General features: G+C 35.9%; 1 protein-coding gene across 1 annotated transcript; it reads right to left on the bottom strand.

The window, feature by feature from the left end:
• On the bottom strand, window positions 1-26,689 carry LOC136029492 (uncharacterized). Its single transcript, XM_065707929.1, has 5 exons — window positions 26,644-26,689; window positions 20,887-20,986; window positions 12,613-12,819; window positions 11,493-11,696; window positions 1-444 (listed from the first exon to the last, which is right to left on the bottom strand). Exons 2-5 carry the CDS (start codon window positions 20,915-20,917, stop codon window positions 350-352), a joined length of 537 nt encoding a protein of 178 aa, XP_065564001.1. The 5' UTR covers window positions 20,918-20,986; window positions 26,644-26,689; the 3' UTR covers window positions 1-349.
• Window positions 26,690-26,983: the final 294 nt, after the last annotated feature.

Raw genomic sequence — 26,983 nt, 5'->3', positions numbered from 1 at the left:
TCTCTACTAACATCATTTTATTCAATCATAAAAAAGGGAACGTATAACATGGAACAGTCCATTACCGGCGAGCAACAGGTCACACAAGTATAAACACGCCGCAAGCAATTGGTAGTACAGCAATAATGTTACAGATACTTTCTCAATAAGAAAACAAATAGAATAACAAGAAGAGAGAGACTAATTCCGGAATCAAATCCATAAGAAAGGACTGTCTGAATTACTAACCAATGCAAAATCAAGAAACACTCTAGAAAAATAGTCCAACTGTTATCAGTTTTCTTGTCAACAATCACATGTCTGTCCAAAGGTTGGAGTAAGATAGGATCTTCGACTTCAGCTATTCGTTCTAGTTCCTCAGGTTCTCCGGCTTCAATGGTTGACTGTCCCCCTCTCCCCTCTTCATGTAATCCGGTAGCTCTATCTTGTTGGATCCCCCTTGTCCTGTTAATACAGAAAAAAGATGAGCATTTCCAGCAAAGAAAAAGAAACAGCAAAGTTAAGTGGGTTTACGGCTCACTAAATAAGGACAAGAATATATTTTTAGACTTTCAGAAGACTTTCAAACTCTACTAGTTATTAGGCTAACACTGACATGGAAAGGCAAACCCCCCAGTGGCTCAGATGTTGCTTCCACAAGATTCGCCCCGCAGGCTGAAGAATAAGCATTAGTATCAAATTCTGGCCTGGAAGATCAGCAGTACACAAAAAGCAGAAATTTTTGTTATGCTTGGAAAATAGTTAAACAGAAAAAAAACCAACGGTTAAAAAAAACAGTGCTAATAAATCGCAAAAAAATTAGTAAGTACTCAGCAATGCTCTTCTGTACATTATGTTTCAACCGGTAATATTAATTAAATATTCTCAGTTTCGGAGAGAATTTTTCATCATCCTCCATGCTGTCTCATTGAATAAACTCCAACAGACAGATTTTCTTGGAAGACATTGTGATGAAAGAGAATTGTAAAATATCACTTAAATCACATAAGAGACTAATTTTTAACCAAGCTTTCGGTGCCACGTTGGTTAAAGTTGCGGAACAGCACAAGCGACAATGTCGATCGGTGTAAGTTTTAAGGGGAAAATAATTTTCTTTTGTGCAGATCCCTATCAGATTTAATTGGGATCCAAAAGGCAATCCTTATGAACACAGATGACAAAACCCTTCCCTCAAAGACACTTCAAGTGAGCACGGGCACCCAACACCATAACTGTCGGCTGCAGCTGTCGGCCAGCATGAATGAATTCTCTCAGCAAAAAATGTATGACATTCCTCCACCTTCCACCAAATCAGATTCATACAATAAACAGGCATAAGTATAATAATAGCTGTTACTGCCAACCAAGTCTAGTTGGGATCCGACATCCCTTTTTACTGCACATACTAACGACAAATATTTTGAAACCACACTTCTCTTTCCTTCACAGAAGTTAAATGGATCAAAGGCTCTTAGAAGGCATAACTAGGACATCAACGGTTCCTTCTGACTAGATATAAATTGAATAGCTATCTCATAATTTTTGGAAAATTCTGAGATAGCTCATCGACCTAGACCGAGCTTTGTTTTGTCTCAATGCTTCAATAATGACTTAGTAACATAATATCAGTGTGATAAAGCGTTTAATCTTTACTTTAATGGCGATGCTCTGAAAATGAAAAGTTTAACCAGTTGTTTTTTTTTACTTCTAATAATGTAATTTTCAGTTTAAATCTTTTGTAAAACAATTACCAACTGCAACACTGTTAATTACAAATTTACTCTTTTTTCACATTCTAAATTTTTTAGAAAAAAGTACTAGTGGAATTTTAGCAGAAACAACAAGAGATGAAGGGTGTGGTGGCTCTTTTAATTATATGTATTATAATTTCGGTTCTTTCTAAGTTCTCACATTGATCCTGACTTTTTGAAGTGAAAAAGACTTATTTTTTAATTTATTAACAAAATATGTTTGAGAAGTTTTCACATTTCTTCCCTTCACAAATGAAAAATTATCAAAACCTTAAGGAAATACCAGTATATGTAAAATAAACTGACAATCTACGGTCATTTATTTTTTTCAGTAAAGCACAAATTATACTGCGGTACTGAGAAGGCATGGGGGATGTCAGCCCTACTCATGGTCACTGCTGGTTTTGGGTTTGACTCGGTTATTTATTGTAAGAATTAAATAAATAAAATACGATTAAAAAGTCTTAACTTCTTTGGACTGATTAAATAATTAGGAATTCTTTGGCGTGGGGGGAGGGTTCTTGTTGCCCTCCAATCACTTTTGACTAATAAAAAGAGTACTAGCCCTTTCGATTTCCAATCGAATGAGACTTTTTCGAAGTTTCTACGACAACAAATGGCCATCTCAAAATTTCTATCGGACACATTTCAGAAAAATATGAGATGTGAAAAGACGACGGGATATGCAACATTCCGATAACTCCAGATTTAAAAAAGGACACTAGAACTTCTGATTACCAACTCAACGAGCCCCTCCGAAGTTTATACGACCACTCTTTCTATAAAAACCTTAGAAGCCCCCAGGGTATAACTTACAACCGTTGCCCCGAGGACTGTGAAAATTTGAAATAAGAAATTTTGAGGTTGTCATCCTCAAAGACACAATTTCTGGAACTTTCAATTAGGTTGAACAAAATGACTATCTCAAAATTTTGATTGGATGTGCTTAGGGAAATGGTGAGCGTGGGAGGATGGCTTAGTTTTGCCCTCCAATCACTTTTGACTATTAAAAAGAACAAAAGCGCTTTCAATCTCCAAGCGAATGAGCTCTTTTCGAAGTTTCTACGACAACAAATGGCCATCTCAAAATTTCTATCAGATGCATTTCGGGAAAATACGAGGTGGGGGGGGGGGGGGTTGTATCCTCCCTCTGATCACTCTAAATCTTAAAAGGGGCACTCAGACGACAGTTTACCAATCCAATAAGCCCCCTCTAAAGTTTATACAATCACTCTTTCTATATAAACCATATATGCCCCCAGGGCATAACTTACATCCTTTGCCCCGAGGGCGATAGGGGGATTGTCATCCTTAAATACATAATTTCTGAACCTTTCAACTACATTGAACGAAATGGCTATCTTAAAATTTTGATTGGATATGTTTGGGGAAATGGTGGGCGTGGAAGGGGGTAGTTACCCTCCAATCACTTTTGACTATTAAACAGGCCACTAGCCCTTTCAACCTTCAAGCGAATGAGCCCTTTTCAAAGTTTCTATGACAGCAAATGGCCATCTCAAAGTTTCATTTAAGATGCATTTCAGGAAAATACGACGGGTGTCCACTCCGATTACTCTGCATCTTAAAAAGGGCACTAGAACTTCTAATTACTAATCCAATGAGCCCCCTCCGAAACTTATCTATATATATAAAAATAAGTTGTCTGTGTGTGGATCTGTGTGTGGATCAGGTGACGTCATGTTTGTCCGCATATGACGTCTGAATTATTTCACACTAATACAAAAGAAGAAAAAAACTAAAAAAGGTAAAAACTACAAAAAAAACTAAAAAGAAAAAAAAACTAAAAAAGCTAAAAAACTAAAAAAAACTAAAAAAAGGTAAAAATCTAATAACTAAAAAAAAAACTGAAAAAAATAAAAAAAGGCAAAAACTACAAAAAAATAAAAACTAATAAAAAAACTAAAAAAGCTAAAAAACTAAAAAAACTAAAAAAAACTAAAAAAAGGTAAAAAACTAAAAAAAACTAAAAACTAAAAAAGAAAAAAACTAAAAAAAAGGAAAAAACTGAAAAATAAAAGAGAAAAAGAAAACTAAAAAAATATGAATAAATATATATAAAAATAAGTTGTTTGTGGGTTATTTCTGTCTGTCTGTCTGTCGAGTGACGTCGTGTTTGTCCGCATATGACGTCTGAATTATTTCACACTAATACAAAAGAAGAAAAAAACTAAAAAAGGTAAAAACTACAAAAAAAACTAAAAAGAAAAAAAAACTAAAAAAGCTAAAAAACTAAAAAAAACTAAAAAAAGGTAAAAAACTAAAAACTAAAAAAAACTGAAAAAACTAAAAAAAGGCAAAAACTAAAAAAAAACTAAAAACTAATAAAAAAACTAAAAAAGCTAAAAAACTAAAAAAACTAAAAAAAGGTAAAAAACAAAAAAAAACTAAAAACTAAAAAAGAAAAAACTAAAAAAAAGGAAAAAACTGAAAAATAAGAGAAAAAGAAAACTAAAAAAATATTAATAAATATAAAAAATATAAATATAAATATAATATAAATTAGCAATCAACAAAGCACCGAGACACAAATGACGACCGGGAAACAGGGAGTATAAATGACGACCAGGACATAAGTAAAAAAAAAAAACTAAAAAAACTAAAAAAATGGTAAAAACTACAAAAAAAACTAAAAACTAATAAAAAAACTAAAAAATCTAAAAATCTAAATAAACTAAAAAAGAAAAAAAGAAAAAAGGAAAAAAATAAAGGAGAAAAACAAAACTAAAAAACGAATGTATATACAGACCGGGACACCGGGATACAAATGACGACCGGGACACAGGGAATATAAATGACGACCGGGACACAGGGACACAACTACAATGGGGACGCCGGGGGGCACAGGGGGATATAAATGACGACCGGGACACCGGGACACAAGGAATATAAATGACGCCCGGGACACTCAAAGAGAAATCACAGACTGGAACACCGGGACACAAATGACGACCGGGACACAGGGAATATAAATGACGACCGGGACACAGGGACATAACTACAAAGGGGACGCCGGGGTGCACAGGGGGATATATAAATGACGATGGCGACTCAGGGAATGGTCGATTAGCAATCACCATCAACAAAGCTCAAGGGCAATCATTAGAATCATGAGGTATAGATCTGAATACGGATTGTTTTCCCATGGACCATTATATGTTGCATGTTCAAGAGTCGGTAAACCTGACAATCTATTTATATGCACAGACAATGGGACAGCAAAGAATGTTGTATATTCGCAAGTTTTACGTAGTTAAAAACATATATATATATATATATATATATATATATATATATATATATATATATATATATATATATATATATATATCACAGGTGGGACATAGGGACACAACTACAATGGCGCGTAACTAATATGGCGCGTAACGACTTACGCGCGCGGGGGGGCTTGGGGGGGGCGCGAAGCGTCCCCACCAACTAGGTGTTGGGGTGGCGCGAAGCGCCACCCCAACAGCTAGTATACATATATACCCTTCCTATCTGTACATCCCTTATATGCCCCAGGGGCACAACTTATAACCCTTGCCCTGGTGGCTGTGAGGGGGTTGTCATCCTCAAACACGTAATTTCCGGACCTTTCAATTACTTGGAACGAAATGGCTATCTTAAAATTTTGATTGGATGTGTTTGGGGAAATGGTGGGCGTTGGAGGTGGGCTTATTTGTCCTCAAATAACATTCGATTATGAAGAAGGGCCCTAGGCCTTTTAATTTCCAATCGAATGAGCTCTTTTCGAAGTTTCTATGACAACAAATGGCCATATCAAAATTTCTATCAGATGCATTTCGGGAAAATACGAGGTTGGGGGGGGGGGTATCCATCCTCCCATCACTCTGAATCTCGAAAAGGGGACTAAAACTTCTGATTAATTACATTGAACAAACGGGCTATCTCAAAACTTTGATTGGATGTGTTTGGGGAAAAGGTGGGCGTGGGAGGGGGTTAGTTCCCCTCCATTCACTTTTCGAGGTTTCTACGACAACAAATAGCCATCTCAAAATTTCTATCAGATGCGTTTTGGAAAAACAAGTGGTATGGGGGTGGAATATCCACTCACACATCACTCTGAATTTCAAGAAAGGGCACTAAAACTTTTGATTAGAAATCCAATAAGCCCCCTCCGAAGTCTATATGATCAATCTTCCTGTGGAAACCTTATATGTCCCAAGGACAAAACTTGCAAACCTTGCCCCGAGGCTCGTAGGGGGGGGATGTCATCCTCAAATACATTTTCCCAGACCTTTCAACTAAGTTGAACAAATTGACTATCTAAAAATTTTGACTGGATGTCTTCGGAGCCCCCCTCCGAGGTTTATACCATCACCATTTCTATATAAACCTTTTATACCCCCAGGGTATAGCTTACAACCATATCCCTGGGGGCTCCGGGGTATTTGTCATCCTTAAAGACATAATTTCGGACCTTTAAACAACGTTGGACAAAATGCCTATCTCAAAATTTTGATTGGATATGTTTGGGGAAATAGTGGGCACAGGGGATGTGTTAGTTAACCTCCAATTACTTTCGACCATTAAAAAAGGAAACTAGCCCTTTCAACTTCTAATCGAATGAGCTCTTTTCAAAGTTTCTACGACAACAAATGGCCATCTCAAAATTTCTATTAGATTTATATTGGGAAAATACGAGGTGTGGGAGGGGATATCTACCACTGATACTAGCCCTTTCAATTTTTAACCGAATCAGCCCTTTTCAAAGTTTCTACGAGCCCTGGTAAAAAAAAATCATTTTGCCCACATCGCTCTTTACTTACAATTAAATAAAAAAAAACTAAGTTTTTTTAACTGCAAGTAAGGAGTGACATTAAAATGAACAGAAATTATTCCGTATAATAAAGAGGTTGTCCCCTCCTCAACAACCCGCTCTTTAAGCTAAAGTTTGACTCTTTGTTACAACTCTACTTTAAAAAAAAATAAAAAGAACTTTATCACAAAGAGCGAGGTGTTGAGGAGGGGACAACCCCTTTAATATACGGAATAATTTCTTTTCGTTTTAAATTTTAATGTCGCTCCTTACTTGCAGGTAAAAAAAACTTTGTTTTTTTATTTAATTTCTGAACGTTTTTGAATTAATGGATGTTTTGATTTTGGCTCACCGCAAATGAATAATTAAAACAAAATTTGCATATTCTTTTTTTTTTGCTAGATGGCTTTCTCATAGTTTTGATCGGACAATTTTGATAAAAAGCAGTGGGGAGGAAGCCTAGTTGCCCTCCAATTTTTGGTTACTTAAAAATGCAACTATATTTTTTACGAAAGTTTTTGTAAGTAATAAACATGCGTACCTTACGAATTAACTTACGCAACAAATTTCTACATTTGTGTATTTTTATTACGAGCATGAGGGGGTTGACCCCCTCGTCAAATCTTTAAGAATGACCCATGAATCACAAAGGCCGTTGAATAAATAGTTGAAATTACTAAAAAATACTTTTGCGTAAAAAGCAAGATATCGTGGAGGAGACGAATCCTCTTATATATGTAATATCTTATGTTCGTTTTGTTTTAATGCTGCTCATTATTTCCAGTTGAAAAAAATCATTTATTTTCTCATTGTTTTTTTTTTAAATAATGCTAGGAAATCCTGCACCCCCTTCATGTAAATTCTCTTCCCTCGTGATAAATTCCTCAATGGAAATATCCTCCCAAGTAACCCCTTCCCCCCAGCCCACCTCCACCCCAACGCTAAGAAGTCCCACCTGAAAAAGTCTGTACACTTCATTTTCTCAGGCTCATAACTTTTGATGAGTAAGACTAAACTTGATGAAACTTGTATATTTAAAAATCAGCATTAAAATGCAATTCTTTTGATGTAAGCATTGGTATCAAAATTCTGTTTTTTTTTTAGAGTTTCGGTTACTATTGAGCCGGGTCGCTCTTTACTACAGTTCTTTACTACGAACTGCTTGATAATATATATGTTACCGTGAATGTCCGAAATTTATGGATGTCAACATTCACCGGTGAACGGACGAAATATTTTTTTTTCTCCTTGGACATAGTCAGCGTTTCCAGTCAACTTTTTCAGTTTTATACAAGGTTTGATGGTGACAGGTTAGATTAGGTTGGGTTATATTTGGTTTTTTAGCCCATTTCTGACATTTATAGCCTAATTTAACCTAACCTAACCCAGCTTTAACGTTTACTGTCAAAGCTTGTATAAGACTGAACAAGAGCTAAGAGCTCATAAGGCACTTGTGACGAGGTCGGAAGAACCATATGGCAGGAGCTCTAGCAAAATTCTAAGAATCAACGAATGGATTTAAATGGAAAATCAGAGGCATAATGCCGGTCGGGATTTAGAATAAGAGCTCTGAGACACGAAGTCGTTCTAAATATCAAAATTCATTAAGATCTGGTCACCCACTCGTAAGTTAAACATACATAATTTTTTCTAATTTTTCCACTCCCTTCAGCCCCCAGATGGTCGAATCGGGGGAAAAGACTTTATCAAGTCAATGTGTGCAGTCACATGTCTACGACATTTGCTTATTCTACCCACCAAGTTTCATCCCGATCTCTCCACTCTAAGCGTTTTCCGAGATTTCCGGTTTCCCCCACCAACTCCCCCCAATGTCACAAGATCTGTTCAGGATTTAAAATAAGAGCTTTGAGAAATGAGTTCCTTCTAAACGTTAACTTTTATTAAGATCCAGTTGCCCGTTCTTAAGTTAAAAATACCTCAATTTTTCTAATTTTTTCAAACTAGCACATCCGCCCCAAACTCCCCCAAGGAGAGCATATTCAGTCCAGCTATGTCAATCACGTATCTAGGATTTATGCTTATTCTTCCCACAAAGTTTCATCCCGATCTCTCCACTCTAAGCGTTTTTTCAAGATTTCCCATTTCCCCCTCCAACCCCTCCGTTTTTTAGAGTTTCGGTTACTATTGAGCCGAGTTGCTCCTTACTACAGTTCGTTACCACGAACAGTTTGACAATTTTGGAGAAACCTCAACATTGACCTGCATGAGATGAATTCGAATACTCCTATGGATTTTCTACAGCTATGCATGTCATACGGTTTGTTCCCTACTATTAATATTTGTACGCGCGTTACAGCATTAACGTCAAAACTTCTTGATAATATTTTTTCTAATTTAAATTTTTCGAATCCAGGAGTTATTGTAACATATCTATATCTATAGATATGTATCTATAAGTTTTAAACTTTGTATTCTACGAAAGCAAGGTTCCAGATTTAAAATGAGTGCGCTCCCTGTGCTAAACCAGAATAATCTTGAGAAGTTTAAAGAGGAGATTTCAGATACTGATTGGAAATACAGACGATATAAATAAAAGTTTTCAAAGATTTTATGATACATTGATTTCAGTTTTGATTCAAACCTGTATTGATGATTGGACATGGTCAAGTAAAAAGGAACCCAAAAAGCCGTGGTTGTCACCTAGTTTGCTCCGTTGCATCAATACGAAAGATAAGTTATATAAAAATTCAGTAAGGAATGAAAATGATCCAGTTTGCACATGAATTTATAAAAAAAAACAGAAATGCTCTTAACAAACTCCTGAGATGTACTAAGAAAAAATATTTTGAAAGTAAGTTTAAAAAAGCTTGTGGTAACCCAGCTAAAACATGGAAAATTAGTAAACATGTTATATCTTCGAAAGATTCTGTTTTGTCTAATGAGGTTATTACTCGCGATGGGTCAGCTTTAAGTGAACCAGAAGATATCTGTAATGCCATGTCGGAGCATTTTGCAAATGTTGGGGCTCGACTTTCTCGCACTACAGCAGCTTCTGATGTTGATGTTCCCCTTGAGACTTTTATGGAGGCTCCTGTTGATGTATCATTTTATCTAAGACCTGTTCCACAAGATGAAATTCGTTAGATAATCTTCGAGATGAAAAGTACTTCGGCTGGGAGTGATTACATTAATCTTCTTGTTTTAAAAACAGCGTTGCCAATGATTTCAAAAATATTTACCATCCTTTTTAATGCTTGCCTGAAACAAGGTAAGTTTCCTAATTGTCTTAAAATTGCAAGAATAACCCCTATTTCTAAAGGTGGTAACAAGAACGATCAGGGGAATTATCGACCAATTTCGTTATAACCTGTTATTTCCCCTTTTCTAGAAAAATGTCTTAATTATAGAATATATGAGCATGTGGAACTACATAAACTTTTACATCCAAATCAATTCGGTTTCAGGAAAGGTAGAACAACCGAAATGGCTATTTCGTTTATAACTTCGGTAATTAATGAAGCGCTTGATAAGAAACTTAGGGTAGCTGGTGTGTTCTTGGATTTGGTAAAGGCATTTGACGCTGTTGACCATCGTATATTATTAAGAAAATGTGAATTCTACGAACTAAGGGGCGCAAAATTTAAGTTTGCTTCGTAATTATCTTCAGAATAGACAGCAGTATGTCCATTTACATGGAATTTCTTCTAGTGAAAGTTGTGTTAATTGTGGGGTTCCCTAAGGTTCCGTATTGGGTCCTACTCTGTTTTTAATTTTTATTAATGATCTACCTGATTTTGTTAATGCCCTACCCAGAATCACAGATTTTGTTGATAATGGTCCGAGTAAAACACAGGTCACTGCGCCCTTATTTGCGGATTACTCAACGCTGATGTGTGATGCCCCTACGGAACAACTGCTTATGTCAACATTAAATGCAGCAATGACCAAGATATGCACATGGCTAAAAATCAATTACCTTGACCTGAATATAGGTAAGTCAATTTTTTTTTTTATAGATCTCTGACTTTTATCCTTGGATCACTGAACTGACATAAAAGCGGGGAATTATCAAACGTACACGGTTCACCGAGTACCTCGGAATAACGTTGATGAAATCCTATAATTTAAGGACCATGTGAATTCGATTTCTAAAATACTGTCGTGTCACTTAGGTATGATACGCAAATTAAAACATATTTCCCCCACCCAAATATTTTACGGTTGTTATATTTTTCCCTTATTCACCCATATATTTTGTATTGTTCCTCGATATGGCTTGGTACTTTCCCCTCGTTACTTCGTCCAATCCGTGTGATCCAGAATAACGCTATCCAAGTATTTTGTGGTGTGGGGAATCGGGAGTCCATGAGGTTGGTCAATAGTGAAATAAATATAATGCCTGCAGCCGGATTGCGTAACACTTTGACTTTTATATATAAGTATCATGATGAGAGCCTTTCAGATTGTTTTGTAGGTATATTTTGTGAGAGGTCAGATGTTCACCAACACGATACTCGAATGCGAGGAAATATTGAGGTTCCTCGACTTGCTTCTAGTAGGTCTTCTTTTTCTCTTGTTTATGGAGCTTCCAAGCTTTGGAGCAAACTTAGTAATGGTATTAAGAATAATGGTAATTTTAACCATTTTAAGTCTGATTTACGTGTGAAGTTGCTCGATAGGTATGCTTTGAAAACAGATTAACTACATTTTCAATGGGTCATTTGTCTGTATTCTTCTGTATTTTTTATGTGTTGTTTTGGGGTTTTATACTTATATTGTAGTGTTTCGTTGTTTATTTTTTCTATTGGTTTCGGTAAATGGTCTCATACTCCATACTCTTTTTTTATTTTAGCACACCCTCGCAAGCTCTGCTTTTGTAGTTTTATTATACAAAAAATTATTATTTTCAATAACATTGTTCTACTAAACCCATAAAGGCTGGTGTGTCATCTCTGCTTTACTGAGAATAGTAATTAATAGGAGCAACATTATTAGCATACCAGGAAAAAGGGGGACCGGCTCGAAGTTTTTTGAACCCGGGACATGGCTTCCCTGGAGAGCGGACCAGCAGGAAGATGTCAATTTCATAATGGCAGCAGTTCCCAAATAGAATGATATCAGCATCAACGCAGGCGGTATGGCCACACAAGCAACGACTACCAAAGCAATTGCAAGCATTAGCGCTCCAAATCCCAGGAGCAAACCTGAAAATAAAATAGTTCTTGGAACATTAATCCTTCAGAGTTGGCATGCAACAAATACAAATGACATGTATTTTTCAGTTTTGAAAACTAAACCTTGTTTTCCGATTTTATTACTAAATTATTAATGCAGGCATTGACCTGGGCGCTTTTTTTGCAGCTTCGCAAGAAATGAATAAAACTTTCAAATACTTAATTGATCCTAAAGAGCAAAAAAAAAAAAAAAAAATCAAGAATGACTCCATAACTGAATTCCTGTTGTTTATTATGACCTTTTTGAGTTTATTCATGTCTTAAATACAGTCTACATTTAAAGGATTACATAGCGACAAAGAGTCTACATAAATTATTATTTAGGTGATTCGACCAGTAATAATCATAGATATATATTACGTGGGTAAAGGACAGCCACAATTAAGGCTGTAAGTTAAGGGGAAAACTTTCGACCTTTTTTTCTAAGTGAGGAAGATCTTGAGCTGCTCTCATAGCTTCATAACTGGCACCGGATATCCCACCTTTTTTAGGAAAAAAAGACGTGGGTCGTCAAACATCAATCCTATGAGGTGGCAAACCTTTATTTAGCATCACCTAAAGAGGGAAAGAGAAAAAAAAGATAGGTCCTTACTCTGGCAGTTCAGATGCAAAATTTGAAAATAAATAAACAAAAAAAAAATAATAAATCTAAAAGAAATTCAATGTATCGGTAATGATTTGTTTGATAGCTGTAATTACGAGCTGCTACAGTGGATCCTTAAACCAACAGCTAGATACATGGCTCTATTTACGTTAATCAGTTTCTTTGTATCAGTTTTGTATATGACAAAAAACATTTGTTAACAAAAAAAAAAACAAAAACAGACGAGTACAAGATACGTTTGAAAGAATAAGAATTTCAAGATATAAGATAGGATAGGCTCACCTGCAACCACAAAAAAGGAGATAAATGCAGTTGCCAGTGAAATCACCATGAATACCAAAAACGTACCAATTGGAATACTTGAAAATGCGCCAATAGAAGCCATCATGATGAAAAGAACTGGACGAACTTTTGCAAATCGGGTGATCTCATTCATAGTTCTATCCATATCCAATCCTATCCCTGACATGAAACTTGCAAGTTTCCCTCCTAAAAAAAAGAAGTAAGAGATAGTTTTTAAGCTGGAAAAATATTTGACCTTAAAGATGAACATTGGATAAAATTATGTTGAGAGATACAAAATCACTTAAAGCATAAAGTATCATGATTACTGTTTATAAAAGAGACCAGGGGGAGGGGCACTCAAAGAATTAATATCAAACACTTCGTTATAACAAAGTGTAAGTACGAAGTGAATCGGGTGAATAGTAACCGAAACTCTAAAAAGGAAATTCTTATATCAATAGTTACATCAAAATGATTAGCTTATTTCGTTGATTCCAAATATATAAGATTCATAGAGTTTAGTGTTACCCATCAAAAGTTACGAGCCTGAAAAAAATTACCTGATTTTTAAAAAGGAGGAAACATCCCCTAAAAGTCAGAGGAATCTTAATGAAAATCACACCATCAGATTCAGCGCATCAGAAAACCCTACTGTAGAAGTTTCAACTCCTATCTACAAAAATGTGGAATTTTGCAATTCTACATTTTGGAATTGCATATGTGGGTTCCACATATGTGGAATTTGCAATTCCAAACTTGATTATTTTCATTAGAGTCCAAGTGGTCTACAGCTTAAGAAAGAAATTTTCAAGCTGTTCAAATAGAAGTAGTTTTTGGCCCTCTTTTCAGGACCCATTTAAGGAGGATACCACATTTTAATTTTTTTTTCTTGTGCCTTGGGGTCCTTTTGAACTGTAAGAAATTCCCAAGAAAAGTACCAGATTTTTCTGCTTGTAATCGAAAGAGTCCCCTCCCAAGTTTTCATGACTACCACTTGAGCTGCAACTCACCAGAGAATAAAAATAATAATAATACATGGGACGCACTTGACTCTTTACTTATTTATTAATAGCGTGCTGAATATTTGAAAAAGAACTGACACCTATGAATAGTCATTACCTACTATTGTCTCAAATTATGATGCCCTATACTGAATTACATAAATAAATATGAACGACACTTAAGGAGGGGATGGGAATTATTATGTACCATACAATAAGGGTAAACGTAAGTTTAGAAATAGCTCACGAAGTGATATATTTATCAAGCGCGAAAATCCACAAAATTGCATCATTGAATTTTTAAGCTCAACACACTATCTAAGATATAGAACAAGTGACAAAGGGGAGGGATGACACTCATGCACCTTCTAGGCTTACAGTATATCTACTTGTAGCTGAAATTATATCCAGATAAGCCTATTATCTTCTTACAACTTGATAAAATAAATAAATATAATTAACACCTTTACAGTGTTTACGAGTCAAATGAAAGGTTTCAGTTTTTGGAAAAATTAAATGTTTTCGAGAGAATAGAACGAAGGAGAACAAATTCATCACCTTAATAGTTAAATAGTAGAATAATAAAGAAAACTTTAAAAGGGCCGACAAAAACATAGGATCTTGGGAAATGAGTATACAACAAAAGATATATTCACAAAAAAATAAAAGGCGCTGATCCACACAAAAGCTCCATGACTGGTAAACGAGGGGAGGGGGAAACACATATTATTCAAAAACTAACTTACTAAAAAAGAGGGAGAGAAATAGAGAGAAAGTGAGTAAGCGAGAGAGAGAGAGGGAGGGAGAGAGAGAGAGAGGAGAGAGAGAGAGGAGAGAGAGAGAGAGAGAGAGGAGAGAGAGAGAGAGAGAGAGAGAGAGAGAGAGAGAGAGAGAGAGAGAGAGAGAGAGAGACAAAGAGACGAAAAGGTTTCAGTAGTCCGTAAATAATTGTTGTGATCACTCAGGAAAAACAAGACGGGGACCAATAGAAGCGGAACGGTTGCAATAATAAAACAGAAGTTATCAAACAGTTCGTAGTAACGAACTGTAGTAAGGAGCGACCTGGCTCAATAATAACCAAAACTCTAAAAAACGAAATTTTTATAACAATAGTTACATCAACAGAATTGCATTTTAATGCTGATTTTAGATATATAAGTTTAAATAAGTTTAGACTTCTTATTTTAGAAAATAGGGGAAAACCCCTAAAAGTCATAGAATCTTAACGAAAATCACATGATGAGATTCAGCGCATCAGAAAGCCCTGATGAAGAAGTTTCAAGCTCCTATCTACAAAAACGTGGAATTTTGTATTTTTTGCCAGAAGGCAGATCACGGATGCGTGTTTATTTGTTTGTTTTTTTTTCCAGGGGTGATCGTATCGACCAAATTGTCCTAGAATCTTGCGAGAGGGCTCATTCTAACGGAAATGAAAAGTTCTAGTGCCCTTTTTCAGAGACCAAAAAAAAATGAAGGGCACCTAGGCTCCCTCCCACGCTAATTATTTTCCCAAAGTCACCAGACCAAAAATTCTGAGATAGCAATTTTATTCAGCGTAGTCGAAAAACCTTATAACTATGTCTTTGGGGACGACTTACTCCCCCACAGTCCCCGTGGGATGGGCTACAAGTTACAAACTTTGACCAGGGCTTACATATAGTAATGGTTATTTGGAAGCGTACAGATATTTTCAGGGGGATTTTTTGGTTGGGGGGGGGGGGTGAAAAGAGGGGGATATGTTAGGGGAACTTTCCTTGGAGGAATTTATCATGGGGGAAGAAAATTTCCATGAAGCGAGCACAGGATTTTCTAGCATTATAAAAAAAACAATGAATAAAATAAATATGAAAAAGTTTTTTCAACTGAAAGTAAGGAGCGGAATTAAAATCACTTAAAATGAACAGAAATTATTACGCACATGACGGGCTCACCTCCTCCTAATACCTCGCTCTTTACGCTAAAGTATTTTCAGTAATTTCAACTATTTATTCTACGGCTTTTGTGATTCAGGGGTCATTCTTAAGAAATTGGTACAAAATTTAAGCTTTAATGTAAAGAGCGAGGTACTGACGAGGGTGTGAGCCCCCTCATATCTATCTATATATATATAAATAAGTTGTCTGTGTGTGTGTGTGTGTCGAGTGACGTCATGTTTGTTGATTGACGAAATTGCACACCGGGACATCGGGACACAAATGACGACCGGGACACCGGGACATCTATATATATAAAAATAAGTTGTCTGTGTGTCTATGTGTCGAGTGACGTCATGTTTGTGTGTCGACTGACGTCATGTTTGTTGATTGACAAAATTAAACACCGGGACATCGGGACACAAATGACGACCGGGACACCGGGACATAGGGAATATAAATGACGATCGGGACACTCAAAGAGAAAGCGACCGGGACACAAGGAATGGTCGATTAGCAATCACCATCAACAAAGCACCGGGACACAAATGACGACCGGGACACATGGAATATAAATGACGACCAGAACACTCAAAGAGAAATTTCAGACCGGGACACCAGAACACAAATGACGACCGGAACAAAAATGACGACCGGGACACAGGGAATATAAATGACGACCGCGACACTCAAAGAGAAATTACAGACTGGGACACCGGGACACAAATGACGACCGAGACACAGGGAAACAACAACAACGGGGACGCCGAGGGCACAGGGGGATATATAAATAACGACAGGGACACAGGGAATGTTCGATTAGCAATCACCATCAACAAAGCTCGAGGGCAATCATTAGAATAATGAGGTATAGATCTGAATACAGATTGTTTTTCCCATGGACAATTATATGTTGCATGTTCAAGAGTCGGTAAACCTGACAATCTATTTATATGCACAGACAATGGGACAGCCAAGAATGTTGTACATTCGCAAGTTTTACGTAGTTAAATATATATATATATATATATATATATATATATATATATATATATATATATATATATATATATCTATATCTATATTCACAGGTGGCACACAGAGACACAACTACAATGGCGCGTAACTAATATGGCGCGTAACGACTTGCGCGCACGGAGGGGCTTGGGGGGGGGGGTGCGCGAAGCGCCCCCACCAGCTAGGTGTTGGGGTGGCGCGAAGAATTATTCATCTGCGGAGAGCCAAAATCAAAACATGCAATGATTCAAAAACGTTCAGAAATTAAATAAAAAAAAACAACAAGTTTTTCTTAACGAAAAGTAAGGAGCGACGTTAAAACTTAAAACGAACAGAAATTACTTAGTATGTGAAAGGGGCTGCTTCCTCATCAACGCCCAGCTCTTTACGCTAAAGTTTTTTACTGTTTTAAAAAGTAGAGTTAACAGAAAGAGTCAAACTTTAACGTAAAGAGCGGGGCGTTGATGAGGAAGCAGCCCCTTTCATATACCAAGTAATTTCTTTTCTTTTTTCGTTTTAATGTTGCTCCTTACTTTTCGTTAAAAATACTTGTTTTTGTTTTTACTTAATAGCAATAAAACACAAAAATCACAAAGAAACATTCTTTTGTAATCCTTATGATGGTGCTAAATCAATGGCATTGTCGATCCAAGTCAGGAAAAGTGTTCTCCATGACATCAGACGTAACTAAAGGATTAAAATTACATCTTACTGTTGAAGTAAGTGGATATTGTTCTAATTTGACCAGGCCATAAGTCGAATGTTGACGTGGACACATTCATTTTCAGTCTGGTTTTATTTATGTATTTTGTAAAACCACACACGTATGACACATTGAAACACAAATTATTCTATCAGTCTAATGTATACAATTTTTGTATTTCATCACTATTTTATTAACACAAGCATGTACAGGAGAGTGTTAGGGAACAGGTTCCCGAGAAATCTAAAAGTTTGCACAATTGTTGAATGTGTTCTATATGTTTGTACTGTTACGTATATTTCCAATGTGCCTCCCTCGTCAGTACAAAAGAGCTTCGCATTTGTGTTTGGCTTAATCCTATCTCGTTCCAGAGCTAAATGGCTTATTAATGCTTTGCATTTAATAGTAAATCTTATTTCTATAGTTCCTTACTTTGGTGGGCCTTTATTGGAATATAAATTTTCAATTCATCAAACCATATGAGTCAGAAGATGGGTCTGCTTCTGCCAATCACAAGGTTTTAGCCGTCTTACCCGAGTGGTTGACACACTAGATTTTAAATCCTTTGTCTGTGAGGACAGAGGTTCGAGTTCTTGTGTCGCTAGTTATTTGGATTGGAACAGCGATAAGTGAAATGACTTTGTAAGCTCAGCCAGAGCTGACCCAGCTCTAAACAAGTACCTGGAGAAATCCTGGGGAAGTTAAACAGGAAAGGTGTATGAAAGCAGAGGATGGCTGGCCCCCTACGCCCCATTGCACTTCCTGGCTGAAGGGCTATGAAACGGAGATCAGCATTGCTGGTAAGTACTATAAAGTTCAGTGTTATGTTCTTTACTCTTCTTTAGCTTTTCAAATTGTTCTAATGCGAAACTTAGTATTCAAAATTGTCAAAGGGTATAAACATTAAAAATATTCAAGTTGCACCAGCAGGTAGGACTCTGGGACTAGCCTTGACGAATTCTCCAGATAGGGTCCAGCTGTCATGTATTTTCTCACACCCTTCCTATTTACCTTCCCCGGATTCCTCTAGTTAGTCATTGGAGCTGGGTCGATTCTGGCTAAACTTACAAAGTCATAACTCTGACCTCTTTCCAAACCATACAATTGGCAACACAAGGACTCAAGCCTTCATCCTGAAGGACAAAGGATTACAAGTCATGCGCACTAACCAACAACCTCATCCCCCTCCCCACCTCGCTGGTATTTTAACTCATGCTTAGATTAAAATTCATTTATGTTTGGAATCAACCTAAGTTTAAAGGAAAATATTGACATAGCCAAGAACTTTCCCACATTTGAGAACAAGAAACAAATAAATATGCAGAATAGAAAAAAAAACAAATACTAAAATAAAGCCCTTTACAGTTACCATACTCATTTGCTTGTGGCCTTGCTAGCTATACACCTGATGAAACGAAATTAAACCAAGCATGTAGCTTGGAGAAAGGGGAGACAATTGCCCCCCTAGACTTAAAAAAACACGCATGATAGGCTGCACAGGAGCCCTTTCTAAGTAAAGAGCAAAATGGATTCCATGTTCTATTTATCTTTTGTTTCTTCTTTTTCTCCCGGTAATTTTGTATGGAAGGAGTGGTTGCAGAAACATGAAAGAGGATCATTTAACTGGAAATGAAAGTTCTAGAACTTTCGAAAAGTTCTAGTAGATTTGGAAATGACTAGAGGGCAACGGCCTCCTAGCCCCACCCCTTTTCGCTACCCCCCCCCCCCTACAGCCCCACAAAAAAACTGACCAAATTTTGAGATTGTTCTGTTTTTCAAATTAGCCGAAAGCGTCAATAAATATGCATTGTTTACATACAGCTTTTATAGTGGTAAAGGGGTTGTCTGATCCTGGGTGTCTGATTAGCTTGAACCTTTAAGAAATTGCTCTTTAGTCCAGAATATTTTACAAATTTTTTGGGGAATGGGGGAGGACTCAAAAATGCCAAAAAAAGTTTCTTCCTGATTAGTTCACGCATTTCAATCAAGTTCTTACGGATCGTTCACTAGGCCAAGATCTTGGAGCTTCCCAAGAATATCCTCAGGAAACAAAACATGTATCTGAGTAAATCAAAAGGCCCTATGTGCACCCTATTTTTCGATTATTAACCTTATCCTGGGAATGACTAAAATATTAAGTTGAAATTTTGAGGGAGCATTGGAAGCGGAGTGAAAAGAGTTCTAAATTTTGGTTTGGGAAGGGGGCAGAGGTAAATTGAAACACATTACATGTAGTATCGCCTTCAAAACAACATATTCTGCAGTATCTACACAACAGCTTAAGGGAACAAGGTGAAAATTGGGAGTTTCGAAGGGTAAAGATGATTCATAATCTTGGCTGGGGGAGGGGGGGGGGGGTAAACTGAAAGACAATATGTGTATCCAGGTGGTTGAACAGCATGTCTGCAATATTTTGAGAAAGGCTATAGGGATAGGGGAACTCTAAAGTAAAAATTTAGTCTTAGAATGAGGGGAAAGGGGATAAACAATTTTTGTCTCAATCAAAACAAGAAATAAAATTTGTCCTATATAAGCTCCTGTAGACTTCTAGTTTACGCACGGTCAAGTAGCAATAGAAGTCAGAACACCAGGGACTGCAAGGCTGTCGAGTTTGAGGATAGAAGCTGTTTTTGGATAACCAGTTGGAGTGATTGGGGGCAATGCTAAGGGAGAAATAGTGGACACAGGATTAAGTGTAGTGGAAGGTATATTAAAAAGTGACTATTGACAACAGCTACAAATACCCAAAGATCCAGAATTTCTAAATCAGTATATATGTTGCTGTGAATATCTGACATCTGGTTAATGTCAACATTCACCAGTGAATGCCCAAAATTCCTTTTTTCTGCTTAAATTCAACTAACTTTGCGAGTCAGCTTTTGTAGTCTTATGCAAGCTATGATGGTAAAAGTTAAAGTTAGGTTAAATCATGTTAGTTTTGATTAGATAAGGTTAGGTCAAGTTTGTTTATAACTATCAGAAATGGATTAAAATCAAACCTAACTACACCTAATCTAACCTAACCTGTCATCATCAAATGTTACACTAAACTGAAAAAGTTGACTGGCAATGCTGACTAAATCCAAGCAGAAAAAAAAAACTATTTTGGACATTCACCAGTGAATGTTGACATTTACAAATTCTGAACATTTACAGTAAAATGTACATTAAAAGGATTTACCTTTTACACCAACTCCAAAATGGAACTACTTTTTAGAAGCTATTAGCATAGGCTAAGTAAATTGGTATAAGTAAAAGAAGGAAAACATTACCACAATGAAAATAAAACGTTTTACCAGAAGGCCAATGAAAAAGAGTAACAAATGGCAAAAAAAATTATTGATGGAAAAGGGTGATATTTTAGCTGTAAATTGACAGTAATGGGAGGGGGGAATAAGTCTTACAATTTCAAAGTGAACCCATTCAGCTAGTAGATTTTCTTGTCATAATGGAATTTTTTTCTTTTTTCTTTCACTTGTTTCTGTTTTTGTCTTTTTAGGCTTTTTTATAATATGAACCAATTTTTGGCTGTTAAAATAACAACACTCAAAACTTGAAATTAAATAATATCTTAACTGGACTATTGAACTATACTTAAAAAATGGAAACAGCTTAATAGTAATGCATCATTACTTACTGATGTTCTTTCTGATATCATCAATGTCCATTTTATCAATTGTTTTCTTTTCTCCTGACTGATGGGAATCGTTTATTGAGGTCAAACAACCAGGCGACTGCTTAAAAAAATAAAAAAGTTTTTTTAACTTCCTAAGAAAAATAAAGAAAACAAAATCTAGCAACAAAATATCACAACGAAAAACAACTAATTCTAAGAGCTAGAAAGTAGTAAGATAGAGGTACATATGAAGACAAAGCAAAAGCCTTATTGTGGAAAACTTTTAGCCAGGCCTCAGACCCTTTAGTGGGACGTAAGCTATTTCTAGTCAATTTAATTTCTTGATGTGAATGATTTTTTTTTCTAAAATAGGGTCGAATTTATCAAATGAGGCAAAAACATTGGAGCAACGAGCCTTATTTGTTATTTACATAAAAAAAACAATTTTTTTCAACTGAAAGTAAGGAGCAACACTAAAACTTAAATGAACAGAAATTATTAAATATAATGAAGGGGTTACCTCCTCCTCAACACCTTGCTCTTCACACAGTTTATACTTTTAAAAAGGCTTCATATTGTTCTAATTAACCGGCCCTTTTGTTTTGGGACTTTTTCTTAAAGAATTGAGACAAAATTCAAGCTTTAGCATAAAGAGCAAAGTGTTGAAGAGAGAGTAGCCCCCTTTATATACATAATAGTTTATGTTTGTTTTAAGTTACAATGTTGCTCTTTACTTTTAGCTGATTTTTTTTTTTCAAATTTAATATCTGATATGTTTTTTTTAGATGGGAAATCTGGCTCCACCTTCACAGAAAAATCTCCTGCCCATCTACCCATGGAAATACCTCTAATCCCTATGAAAATTTATCCTTGACAATTACCCTTAACATCTCCAAACATAAAATTGAGCTGGTAAAGAGAAAGTAAGACAAATAAAAACAATTTTGGTTACAAATACTGGCAAATTCTCCAAGTGTAAAATGCCTCCTGAAAAGTAAACCCCATCACCATGGAAATTCTTCCAGCAGATAATTCAACACCCTTCCTCTCCACCCGAAAAATGTATGCAAACTTCCCAATAACAGATACTACATGTAAACGATGGGCAAATTTCATAACTTAAAGACCATCCCCAGATAGCTAGATAGTTTTGAGACAGGTATTTGTTCAAAATAGTCAAAGAAGGATATTATAACATCTCAAATATGCCTAAAAAGTATCAAGTTGGAACTTTCAGGGAATGTTAATTGATGAAATTTCAACTTAGGAGCTTCTTGCTACCTTGGAAACTAGTTGAGTCTGATGAATAGGGCATCCAAGGCAGAAAATATATTCTGGGAAGGTATTAGAAAGCTACTACATCTGTTATTTTCTTAATTCTTGGGCTGAAAGGCCTGTATGCATGACAAGTCCATACATATGTGAATTTTGACAAAAATATTTTATCTTAACTTTATTGTTAAATATCTTTTCATTGGCTTATATTTAAAATGGAATTCTTGTCATTTCAGTAGAACTTTAAACCATATCAACCATATCAAACTTTATAAATTGGAACTCAACAAAGGCATAAGGCTCAAGACACTTTTATTTTGCCTCATTTGGCAAAAGCGTAGAATTGAAGCTATTGAGATGGAAACATGCTCAGAAAACGATTCTTGCTTCATAATATGCAGAAAATTGTGGTCAACATATTTTGAAGGTGCTTTCACTATATTTTTCCCCCAACCACTTCTAATATGCAATTATATAACAAAAATCATATATTTCCCATGTATGCTTTTAGATTAATAAAAGCGTAGAATTGAAGCTATTGAGATGGAAATATGCTCAGAAAACGATTCTTGCTTCATAATATGCAGAAAATTGTGGTCAACATATTTTGAAGGTGCTTTCACTATATTTTTCCCCCAACCACTTCTAATATGCAATTATATAACAAAAATTATATATTTCCCATGTATACTTTTAGATTAATAATGTACAGGACACATTCCAGCATTGCATGGAAGAGGCCTTTGAAGGTTTTCAGTCATAGTGGATGTCATCATCACTTCTGGCCAAACAAATGAAAAACATAATGCAAACATTCACAGCATGCACCTGAGAGCCTGCCACAAACATGTCAATTTCCACCAGCAAAAACAGGTGTTCAAAGGTGACAGCACACCATACTTAGGCCACATAATATTCAAAAATGGCATCCATCCAGATTCATGAAAGGTTCAAACACTAAAAGAAATACATAGCCTATCTGCTAAAGACAAACTAAAAACCCTTTGGGAATGACAAACTACCTGGCAAGGTATATATTAAGCCCCTTGTTGCTGATCCAACCACTTTGCAAACTGGCAAACCAACAGGAGTTCCAATGGAAAGCCCAGCATAATGCAGAATTCACCTGGAGCAAGGAATGGATTTCACTTATATTCTTTAATCCAGCATCAGGGAACAGTGAGCTCTAGGTCAATGCATATATAAGTTTAGTCTTGGAGCTACCATCCTTCAGAATGAAAAGAATGTGTAATTTGTTTCACAGTTGCTAAGCAATATGGAGCAAAACTATTCAATTTTTTTCTTCTTTTTTTTTAGTGTGACAGAGTTGGGTGCCATGAATATGCCCATCATATCATGTTTGAAGAGTCATTTCCCAAGATATAGAACCCTGTGTGTGCTTGTCTCTGACAACAATCTGCAATTTACATCAAATCTAATTCAGAAATTTGTAAAGGAATAGGAAATAATACTTACAAAATCATCACCAAAATTACTTCAATCAAATGGATCAGTAGAAAGACCAGTAAAACATATCCTTACCCAAACTGATCTAGCAGGATGTAACTATGAGTTATCCTTAGTCAAATACAGGAGCAGCCATGTAATTGGACTTGCACAATTACCCCCACAATTATTGAGCAGAAACTTGAGGTTGATAGTTCTGTGTACTGGATAACATCTCTCCCCATATACAGTCCACCATGGTAAAATGAGACAACATTAGAAGAAGTAACAATTGTGCCAAAAAGGAATAACATGATATAAATGTAAAACAAAATAAACCCTCTATGAGCTATTACAGCAGTTCAAGCTCAAATCCATGGTAGAGCATGGGTATTGGGTATAGTTAGGGATGTAGACACAAGTCTTAGATCATACATAATGAATAAAAGACAATTGGGGAAATTACTGTCTGAATAGGAAACATAGAAAAGTTCTTCATCAGTCAAACTGGCCACCTTATTCTGGTCAACCTACAACAACTCCTTAGGTTGACACCATTGTAAGCCTATCTGTTGAAAATTATGTACCCTCACAAAAATTATCAGGTGTCACTTTGACTACTCTATCCAAAAATATTATTGTAGAATGGCCACACCTCTACCTAAAACTCCTGAATTTAGCTGCCCTAGCAAGTTTCTAACTATATCAGTCTATTCTTCTATGTACAAAAACCTGTACCAAGCATAAGTCTTGTAGCCTATGCTGATTTACAGAATTCCTTTTTTTGCCTGACCTACTCAGGTTGCCCTGTGAAGTCCCTAAAGAAGCTTAACCTCTGCATACTAAAACAGCAGTGTGTGTATAAAAATGACAAAACCAAGAAGCAGGCTTAGCATCTTCTTCAGCTAAAATAAGTGGAGTAACAATAACATACAGAGAAGTGAGTAGAGTGTCTTCTTTAAAGTAAAATGAGATTACAAATAGAAAAATTAATACATTATCTTTCTTAAGTAAATTTGAAGTTTATCAAAGTTCAATTATTTTCCTTTGCTATTGTTTCATGTGGGACAAGTTTTTGAACCTACTCACTAGTTTTGGAAAGTAGGAAAGATATTATATTCTTACTTACCTTTTTATCTGAATTGGGTTTCTATGATTATTCAATAAACACCTTGCAATTTGAGCCATAATTTTTTAGGGGTACACTATAATTTTTTGTATATTATGAAGTAACAATTACTGTCTTAAAATGTTTCCTTCTTAATATGATATTATCAATATGATAAAATAATATTATCATGATGCATAAGCTCCTGAATTACAACTCTCCATTAAATAAGCTATTTCAACTTGACCAGTCTGCCAGAACTAGGGGGCATAGTCGGAAACTGTATCAGAAGAGAGCTGCCACTAGACTATGCAATAACTTCTTCACTTATGGAATAGTGAGTTTGTGGAATTCTCTCACCAAAAAAGCGGTCACTACCCCCAGCACTGCTGCCTTTAAAAGAGCCGTTGATGGAGAATGGTCATCAAAGCCATGGCAAACTGAGTGGGATGCTGTTGAGACATCCAACCATTGTCATCACTAACCAGCGATTCTACAGGATTTAATCCTTATTTTGCTGGACAATGCAAATTAAGGTAATTAATAGTCCTAACTCTAGGCTTTTACCCTTTACTTGAGCGAAAGATCTATCGGTAAAATTCTAGTTGATTGACTTCTTGCTATCTCAAAAAGGGGTTATGTTAGGAAAATGAAACTTTCAGAGATGGGTCTACAGGCTAAAGTATATTTGGGAAGGTATTTTAAAGTATTCTCCTCTACTTCTTCTCTCTCTAGAGAGCCCTGAAATTTGCCTACATGATAGGTCTATACTATTGAAATTTTGACAAAACATCATTTTACCTTAACTTTCAGTTACCAGTTGCCTTTTCTCTGCCTTGGGATTAATGGTTTTTTTTCAAAATTTAGGAAATGTATTTGCATGTCTTTAAAACCTTATAGATTGGGATTGAGCAAAGTTGTGAAGCTGAAAACAATTTTGTTGTGTTTCATTCAAGCAGAAGAACTATTTTGCAAGATTTCACTTTTATAACATGCATATTTTTGAAGGTCATCAAAGGTCAGGGCCCTCTAGAGGGAGACAAAGTGGAGGTAGGCACTTCAAAATACCTTCCTGGGACATACTTTAGCCTGCAGACCCATCTCTAAAAGTTTCATTTTCTTAACCTAACCCCTTTCTGAGATAGCAAGAAGTCAATCAACTAGAATTTTACCAATCTATTTTGTAAAGCTTCACTTTTATATTACAAATATTGATTAAGGTCATCAAAGGCCAGTGCCCACTTGAAAGAGTAGAGGTGGCTGCTTTAAACATCTTTCCATGAGACTATTAAGGCTATGAATATGTTTGTGAAATTTTTATTCACTTGACTCAACTACTTTCCAAGATAGCAAGATACCCTCAAACTAGAATTTTACCAGTTGAATTAGATCAAAAGACACTATGCATACCCAGAGGTAGGCTTAGCTCTTGTCTTTACTTGATAAAATCAAATTCTTCCTAAGTAGATAAATTATAACAGAATGTGATAAAATATTATTTGAGATGATTTAGAAAGATGGATAGGCTAATAATAGAAGAAACATGATAAAGAGATTAAAAGAAACATGCTTCATAGGTTATTATCAAATAAAAATCTCATTGTTCTAATGTTTCGTTTAACTTTTAGAAATCCTAGAGATGCACCTGGGACTGTCAGGAGGGAAAGAGTCTATTATCATAAAACTTCCATTATGTTGAGTTGAGTTCCTTCCTAGAGCATGAAATAACTGCTAGCCTAATCAGATGGTGCTATTTTCATTTTATTTGCACATTTCCTCCCTGAGCCAACAAACTGCAACTTTACTAGCCTTTGCCTGGAACCCAGATTTCTGTAACAAATTCCAGGCAAGAGGGGACTGAAATGCAATTTTAATGGCAGTCTATTCCAGAAATTAGCCTAGCCCATTTTGTTTGGAAAGAACAGTAAATAGGGAGTAACACGATATACTCCTTTGTTGTTATCTGATTTTAATTTTGTATCATGTTCAAATCTCAAAATGTAAAGAATACAATTGACAAACCAGCGTTTTTATTAATGCAGTCCAAAATAGATCACTCAAACGTTTGTTGTACAATTTCCCTTGCAATAAAATTTTAAATTATTAGCGGCAACCTACCGAATATGACAGTACGCCCGAAACTTTCCATGAGGCTAAAAGAGCGAAGCCTTTATTTTGTTAAATTTCGGTGACTTTTTGAACAGCTGTAAATTTCCCCTCTACAGTGAGTGAATCCCAACTACTTTGATGGTTTTACCCTCTAACTTTAGTTGTATTTCTGGAATTCTT

The sequence above is a fragment of the Artemia franciscana genome, chromosome 1, assembly GCF_032884065.1.
Source record: "Artemia franciscana chromosome 1, ASM3288406v1, whole genome shotgun sequence".
NCBI lineage: Eukaryota > Metazoa > Arthropoda > Branchiopoda > Anostraca > Artemiidae > Artemia > Artemia franciscana.
Note: the sequence above shows the minus strand (reverse complement) of the source record. Positions and strands in the feature narration are given on the sequence as shown.